Here is an 8,122-nt window from a genome sequence, read left to right as displayed (position 1 = left end):
ACTAATTAGTCATATTATGAAACTTGAATTTGATTTATTTATCTTAACGAGTCTCATTAAATAAATTTAAATAAATTTTTATTGAATCGAATTTCAATTTAAATAAATTTTTATTGAATCGAATTTCAAAACTCATACACGATTTCATTTACCCTCCTAATCTTATTTATCAGATCCCCTATTAAACTGCTACGGTGCCCGATAACTCGGTTTTTTATTTTTGCGAAGCCGTCTTGCGATAAAACGGAACGGAGATTCGTTTGGGGTTTGGTGGGTGAAGAACTAAGAGTTGGTAGGTGCGGTCGGTGGGGGAAGACGAGCAAAGAATCCCTTTTTCTATTAATACGCACCAACCAATTGCCCTGCTGTGACTCCTCAAGTGCAGCGTTGTGTAATCTTGGAGCAAGCCATCGATGGAGTCTTCTCTCTTTGTCCGCCGTCCTTCATTTTCCTCCCCATCTTTCATTCCGCTCCGGTCTCACCAGAACTTGGATTCCACGCCAAAGATCTTGCCTTTCTCCAAGTAAGTTATTGTTTTTATCAAAAAGGGGATGTTTTTTTTAGAGAATTCGAGTTGGCTTTGATGGTGGAACCACTTGGCAGGGCTTGGAGCAGGAAAGGACTCCATCTTTCGACCGAACTGAGGGCGATGTTGGAGCCATCCGCTGATCTAATGACGCCTGTCGATGCCTCAGTCAATCCCAGGGTGAGCTCGCTCAAGCCTTCAAAGACCATGGCCATCACCGATCATGCTACTGCCCTCGTTCAGGCTGGTGTGCCCGTCATCAGGTTGGCTGCTGGTGAGCCTGATTTTGATACCCCTGTTGCTATCGCAGAGGTGAATCTCTCCGTCTCGTTAGTTATCTAGGCTTAATTTGATAAAGTTATGATATTTCCTATGATTTCATAAGTTGAGCTCTTTCTGCTTGAATAACGCTCGTGAAGGCTGGAATCGATGCGATTCGAGAAGGGCATACTAGGTATACTCCAAATGCTGGGACATTGGAACTTAGGAAGGCGATTTGTCATAAGCTTGAAGGTCAGTGAGTTGTAATTCAAATAGATACGTTTGTTCTGTTTGAATGCTAAATTCTCAATGCTTTCTGTTTACAACGGCAGAGGAGAATGGTGTGACTTATTCACCTGATCAAATCTTGGTTAGCAATGGGGCCAAACAGTCTATTATGCAAGCAGTGCTCGCAGTTTGTTCACCAGGCGATGAGGTACAACTTATCAATTTTGCCTATTACAGATTTACAGTTTTCTTTTGTCATTCATTGACTATATCTGGTATATGTATGGATTTTCCTTTCATTCTATGCTCGTTCCTTTACTTGGATTATACAGAATAATATACTTGAATCAAATTGTACTTGTTGTATGTGTTAGCTATTGTTTGACCTCAAATCACGATCATTTGTTTACATTCATCAAAATATTATTGCACTTACATGTGAATTAACCACTTCCATGTTTTAAAAAAAATCTGAACTTGGCACTTTAGCCTTGTAGGTTCCATTTATAGAACATTCATCTACTAGTATTGATGGCTAGAAACAGATTGGATGTAGCCAATCTACATAGTTGAAGCAATATGGCTGGTTGTTTTAGAGCATTGACTGAATTTCTCTATACACAGAGCACTTGGCATCTCTAATGAAATTAAACAAATTTTCTCGTTCAGTTTGATTTCCAGCAGTGTTATGGCCACAATCTTGAGATGGTTTGAACTTGTTGTGTCTAATATCAAGGGATGGATTTGGTTTTGTTTTGGGTTCTTGTGATTACTTGTCCCCTTTAAATGGGTTCAGGTGCCCATTCATCCAACACCGATTGAAAATTGCTGCTACGCCTAGTATCTCACGTGGAAGTGCACTGATTTCCTTTTGTAGGTTTTGATCCCAGCACCATATTGGGTGAGCTATCCTGAGATGGCTAGGTTGGCTGACGCAGATCCAGTAATTCTTCCAACAAACATATCAGATAACTTTCTTCTGAATCCTGACTTGCTTGCTTCAAAGATCAATGAGAACTCAAGGCTGCTTATCCTTTGTTCACCATCCAATCCTACTGGTTCCGTTTACCCAAGGAAACTGCTCGAGGAGATTGCTGATATAGTCAGGAAACATCCAAGGCTTCTGGTTAGCTTGCTGGACACAAAGTTTACTTGTCAGTACATAGTACATGCTTCTAAATCGAAGATACTGATGACATTTGATATTTATGTGTCTTTCAGGTGTTATCAGATGAGATATACGAACACATAATATATCCACCAGCCAAACATACAAGCTTTGCTTCATTACCTGGAATGTGGGAAAGAACTCTTACCGTAAATGGTTTTTCTAAGGTAATTAGTTTGTTTTATTCACCCTTATGTTTTTTCAAGATTTTAGCTACTCAAAGTGCTATGCCGGCAAATATATGTAAGTAAAATTGGAACCAATCTTGAATAAAATTCTTGTTATTGTATCTATTAGTTACACTGATCTGATCTTAACTGTAAAGAAATTTAGAGGCTCATAAATTTCAGTCATTTGCCAGGCTTTTACATTTCTGTTACAGCCGAATTTACCTGAACACTTTGCATTCATTATATTCTGAACACCATTTTAAAGACATTAATACTTGCAAGCAATGAAAAAGTAATTCTGATTTGATGGTTGCTAAATTTTAGGCCTTCGCAATGACTGGTTGGCGACTTGGGTACCTTGCCTGTCCTAAACACTTTTTAGCAGCTTGTGGAAAGATTCAAAGCCAGGTAATTCTTCATTTTCTTGATAGGACTAAGACTTCTGGATAGAATACTTTTTTTATAGTTAGCATTAGATCGTCTGTTGTTGTTTCACATCATTTTTTTTCTCCATATGCAGGTAATAGAGAATAAAAAACCTTGATTCCTATCTTATGCAATACGTGATATATTATTATGCTTACCTGCATAGCTGTAAATTGTCAACATATATGCAGTTACCACCAACCTAGAAGGAGATATGTCTATGATTTCGAGTAAATGAGATTTTGTTGGATTCCAGAATGAAATAGATATCACATACTGTAATGTGTTATGAAAGATACTATCCTCTTGACTAGGGCATCATTGCAATAGATTGGCTTATCTTTTAAAGAGAGCAGATGCTAAACATCGATCAAATATAATTGTTGTGTCTAGTCTTTTTATGATAAAAAATTTAGAATTAAATTTAAATAACAATAAAAGATGAATTATTAATTCTATGTTAAATAAAAACACCAACATTAAGATGAACAAGCATTGGACTAGATTCCATCTTTATCATCTTTGATGAAACATAGACAAAAGCTCCTAAAGAAGTCTAGCATGAAGATTATGCTTCACTTCAATAATAGGTAATCCTCTATAATTTCAAGTCACTGATAGGTTGGTTTATACCTAACTGGTTGTTTAGTCGTTTAGCGCACTTGCATGATATTCACATCTGAAAGGTCAATTTGGTTTGATATTGCTGCATTCTTGGAAGCTATTCTTTGGTCTAGAATTTTGGTAGAAAATGGAGGACTGTTTTCCCTGTTAAGTTTCTTTTTTTGACTTTGCTCGAGTAGCTAATAGTTTCCATAGTTTTCTTCAGCGGTCATGTTTGATTAAACCTAAATTTCAGGCATATATGACTGTTATTATCTCTTCTTTTTTTCTCATCATGTACCTGTTGCAGTCTACCTCTGGTGCTAGCAGCATATCCCAGAAAGCTGGCCTTGCAGCTCTAGGTTTGGGATACGCCGGTGGTGAGGCCGTTTCCGTGATGGTGAGAGCATTCCAGGAAAGACGTGATTTCTTAGTTAAAAGCTTTGGGGAATTGCAGGGTGTTAAAATATCAGAGCCCCAGGTTATTTTTTCTTCCTTTTCTTTTTATCGGTTTCTCACATTTTTATTGATCTAGATTGTCTTAATACGACAAATATTCTCCTACAACAGGGTGCTTTCTACCTGTTCATAGATTTCAGCTCCTATTATGGATCTGTGGTTGAAGGTTTTGGAAACATTAAAGACTCTGAATCCCTTTGCCGGTTTCTTTTGGACAAGGCCCAGGTTAGTTTGCTGTCATCCAAGTTGTGCATCTGTTAGCGGGTTATCGCCATTGTATTCATTGCCAATGTCATCATCGTCATCTTCACTATCCTCATCTAACATGATTCCCGCTGCACCGGCAGGTTGCACTTGTTCCGGGAGATGCATTCGGAGATGATAAATGCATTCGGATTTCTTATGCTGCATCCCTGTCAACCTTGCAAGAAGCTATGAAGAAAATAAAAGAAGCCATGGTTCTACTTAAACCACCTGTTGCTGTCTAACTTATTGCTTGTAGAGACAAAGTAGTTGATTTATTGGCAAGGATGAAAACATTGTGATTCTCTCAAGAGAAATAAATTCGCAAGTATTTGAATATCAACAATTTGGTTAGATGAATAAATTTGAATTTAAAGTGATGTACTGATTGCTCTTGCATAGACTTCATAAATTGGATTATTTAGTCTCACGGAGTGCCAAGTTGATTAGAGAATAATTAATTTATTATAATAGTATAAGGGGTTAATTCTTCTTTTGGTGTGTGTCATCGGAGAAAAATTCTTTCCTTCTTCTAGTCATTTGACTATCGGTTATAAACTAATCCATGCTCCCTTCACATAATCTGAAATAGTGTAATCATTTTTTGCTACAATAAATTGGATTATTTTTTCTTGAGTTGGTGTAGTTAGTATCTATATGGATATTTGTTCCAATAAATCTTAGGATTAATTTTAAATGAGTGTAAAATACCTCGTTGGATGTCTAACCTTCCTCATACAAAGGCTTTGTTGAGTTAGGGCAAAACGCCCTTCTCATGATTTATCTGTCTGTATTTTACCGTGAGACCGGTGATGTTGGGTCATTTGGGATGAGCAATATCACATTTTGCTCTAATAAATTGGATTATTTTGTGTTTCACAGTTAATTATACCTCCATGGGCCAATTTTAATTTCCTTCGACAAGAAGATAATCTTGGAACGCTTGCAGTTCAAGATTTATCTTAATAGTTAGTGAAAAACTTCTATGAGGTCGGTCCAATCACCTCTAGTATTAATCAGTTCGAAGAGTTAGGTACTTGAATTATCAATAATAATAAATAAATAGTATTATTTTTGCCCCACAATACTATGTAATGGTAAGCATACCTTGGGATTCTCTATACACTTAGGATTTAAAGCTCAAGAAATTCACCTCTTACATTTGAATCATTGGACGGTTGAGTCATTGCATAAATTATTATTTGTACTTTTAAATTTACCCTATTAGTCAACAGTTCGGATCCTCTGTCCTCATTTCTCTCTGTCTCCACGTCCCACTGTCGATCGGACGGGTCAAATTACATTTCAAGGATGTCTTACACATCACGAGGATACTGCACACATCTTAAAGATGTCATGATGCATTGAAATGTAATCTGACCCGTTCGATCGGCAGTGGGACACGGGGACAGAGAAAAATGGAGACAGAAAATCCGAACTAATTAGTCAATGGTAAATTTTTATGGAGTCGATCAATCATATCTAGGATGAGTTGGATCATGAGACCTAAATACTTGAATTAAAAAATAATAATTTTAGATATTGTATTACAAATATTTAGTGACATCATATGTAATTTTGATGAGATAATATATTCTTTAACGATTAAATATGGTATATATTAATATTTCAGCATTTACAAAAAATTATTTAATTGATAATATAATAACTATGAAATGGTCCAAAGCCCACGTTTCGGAGGCCCAGCCCAAGCAAATATATATATTTGGGTGGGTCGGGAAAGGAATCGATCAGTATTGCAATCTGATCATTCGGCGGCGCGGCGAGAGCTTCGGATCGCAGAGAGGAACGATGGGGAAGGCGCCGGTGCGGATGAAGGCGGTGATCTATGGCTTGTCGCCATTCCAGCAGAAGGTGATGCCCGGACTTTGGAAAGATCTCCCGGGCAAGATCCACCACAAGGTCTCCGAGAACTGGCTCAGCGCCACCCTGCTCCTCGGCCCTCTCATCGGAACATACAGGCACGTCTTTCTCCCTTTGCTCAGTCGGTTTGGTTCAATAAAGAGGCAAATTCCTTGCTTTCGTTGGAAATTTTTAATTTTATTGACTACCTACAATCGTCTTAGGGTTTAGAGATTGCTTAGAACCAATTGCTATCGGAAGAAGTTCCAATTACGTATTGGAAAAGAATCTCTAACTTTTAGGAGCTAGGGTTTCAATTCTTATATATTTGGATCTAAAGTGAGAAAGTGACGATTGAAATTTCATTCCTTATGCTTGGAATCATAGACTATGGTTATACTTGTCAAAAGTTCTTTATTATCGTGAATCCCTGAGAATTCTCATATCCGAATCTGACTGATTTAGATTGTATTCTCAAGTTCCCGACTTGAGATGATGAAATTCTAATTCCCATTTCCTGTTCGTCAAACATGGAAATCTTGCAATACTAGAGAAAAGTTCTAGTTTCCCAAAACTTGTTTCCAAGAAAGCAGATGGCTTTCTTTACTGTATTTATATGGCAGATGGTATGCTTTATCATGTTGCAGCACCTGATCCGCCTTCAATATTTTATGTTACGGCTATAATCAGATTTAGTGAAAATCCCCAAAGTTTGATTCAATTTGAACATGTTCATCTGTTCGATTATCAGGTATTTTACTTCCACAATTATGCCCCCTTTTCCTTTTGTGGGGTTTTCTTATGGTGTACAGGAGTGACATACTCATAAGATGAAGATAATGTTAGTCTCTTAGTTCTCCTACCTTATTCCAGCCCTGTTGTATACATTGTTTTCTTTGTATGTGGCAAGAAATGATGAGGAGGGAGGAGGAAGATGGAGATGAAAGACTTGTGTGGAAGACACACCTTGTAGGACAAGGCGATTAGGATGTGTTATATCATGTGTCTCATAGTCTATGTAGCAACTGATTTAGTTTATTACAAAACCTATGTTGTAGTATCCAAATTCTTATGTGGATATCTTCTCTTTTGATGCAGTTATGTTCAGTACTACCAGGAGAAGGAGAAGCTTGAACATAGGTACTGAGGAGGACGATGAGGACGACGAGTTTAAAGAATTCTCCAAGGGGATTCATGTTATCCTCTAGCATTTTGGTGTTGATTTGCATTGAAGATGTTAAAAAAGTTCTATTATTTCGCAGTTTCGAGTATAGAGATGTTTGTTTGTTTCGGAAAATTAGTTATGCTAAGGATTGTGTAATGGGCACCCCTTTTGGTCAAATTGAACCGATTGCTTTAATAAAAATCTTGCAACAGTTGGCTAATCATCCTTAGTTTTTGATGCGGTGATAAGAAGGGGCTCACCCGAGAGTTAGTGGTCATGATGGAGGTTAGAGTCAAGGCGGTCAACGTTCATGTATTATATGGTCAACGAAGGATAAGCGCATTGGCCGGTCAGGCGACAAGGTGATCGATCGGGAGGAGAAGATTCCGGTTTGACTCCGCCTCTGACTCATGGAGGCGTCGAACGACCGACGCTCAATGGAGTAGTGTTGGACGCAAGGAAGAGATGACACGTAAGATATTGGCCGATCAGCTACCCCGATCAGCCAAGCAACAGGACTTGGCTTAGCAGAGTTTCGACTGAGCGGACGCGGCAAAGGCGCAGTGAAGTTCCGGCCGAGCGGTTAACCCGCTCGACCCAGCAACAGACTCATTGGGTTATCTCTTGACATCCTTTTGGGAGTTAGTGTCGCTGCCACTAGGCATAGTCGACAGGAAAATCATACGACGGAAGCTTCCACTGTCACATTAGAGATATGCTCGGCTTGTTAAGATATTGTGTCAGAGATACTTTATTTACAAGTCTTTTCATGAGAAATTTCGAGAAGCGTGTCCGCCTGGGGTCTGGGGAAGCGTACACGCGCGCTACAGGATCTCTATATAAAGGGGGTCCAAGTATCAGCGGAAAGACGCGATGTACACTGTTTGCGCTACAATTCATTCTTGTTGCTCCGCTTTCTGCATCATTGTCGATGACTGACTTGAGCGTCGGAGGGCCAATGCCGGGGACCCCTTCCCTGGCTCAGCACTGACGTCACATGTTTTGTAGGG

At 38.7% G+C, this 8,122-nt stretch overlaps 2 protein-coding genes across 2 annotated transcripts; both read left to right on the top strand.

Annotated features, from left to right (window-relative positions):
- The first annotated feature begins 281 nt into the window (after positions 1–281).
- LOC121984758 (bifunctional aspartate aminotransferase and glutamate/aspartate-prephenate aminotransferase-like) lies at positions 282–4,464 on the top strand. Its single transcript, XM_042537884.1, has 10 exons — positions 282–523; positions 604–838; positions 946–1,039; positions 1,120–1,223; positions 1,893–2,141; positions 2,237–2,350; positions 2,678–2,761; positions 3,693–3,863; positions 3,953–4,066; positions 4,189–4,464. The coding sequence occupies exons 1-10, from the start codon at positions 414–416 to the stop codon at positions 4,327–4,329; spliced, it is 1,416 nt and encodes a 471-aa protein (XP_042393818.1). The 5' UTR covers positions 282–413; the 3' UTR covers positions 4,330–4,464.
- A 1,369-nt stretch (positions 4,465–5,833) lies between these two features.
- LOC121987578 (cytochrome b-c1 complex subunit 8) lies at positions 5,834–7,335 on the top strand. The gene is made up of 2 exons (XM_042541323.1): positions 5,834–6,066; positions 7,046–7,335. Exons 1-2 carry the CDS (start codon positions 5,897–5,899, stop codon positions 7,092–7,094), a joined length of 219 nt encoding a protein of 72 aa, XP_042397257.1. The 5' UTR covers positions 5,834–5,896; the 3' UTR covers positions 7,095–7,335.
- The last annotated feature ends 787 nt before the right edge of the window (positions 7,336–8,122 follow it).

Source organism: Zingiber officinale, chromosome 5B (assembly GCF_018446385.1).
Source record: "Zingiber officinale cultivar Zhangliang chromosome 5B, Zo_v1.1, whole genome shotgun sequence".
Lineage (NCBI taxonomy): Eukaryota > Viridiplantae > Streptophyta > Magnoliopsida > Zingiberales > Zingiberaceae > Zingiber > Zingiber officinale.
The sequence above is the reverse complement of the archived record's forward strand: the minus strand, read 5'-3'. Positions and strand labels throughout refer to the sequence as shown.

Excerpts from the sequence above, each read along its gene's own strand:
- LOC121984758 (XM_042537884.1), top strand. The coding sequence starts at position 414 with ATGGAGTCTTCTCTCTTTGTCCGCCGTCCTTCATTTTCCTCCCCATCT. Across the intron at positions 2,142-2,236 it reads GGAAACATCCAAGGCTTCTG|GTGTTATCAGATGAGATATA; the intron begins GTTAGCTTGCTG and ends TGTGTCTTTCAG. Across the intron at positions 3,864-3,952 it reads TTAAAATATCAGAGCCCCAG|GGTGCTTTCTACCTGTTCAT; the intron begins GTTATTTTTTCT and ends CTCCTACAACAG.
- LOC121987578 (XM_042541323.1), top strand. The coding sequence starts at position 5,897 with ATGGGGAAGGCGCCGGTGCGGATGAAGGCGGTGATCTATGGCTTGTCG. Across the intron at positions 6,067-7,045 it reads CCTCTCATCGGAACATACAG|TTATGTTCAGTACTACCAGG; the intron begins GCACGTCTTTCT and ends CTTTTGATGCAG.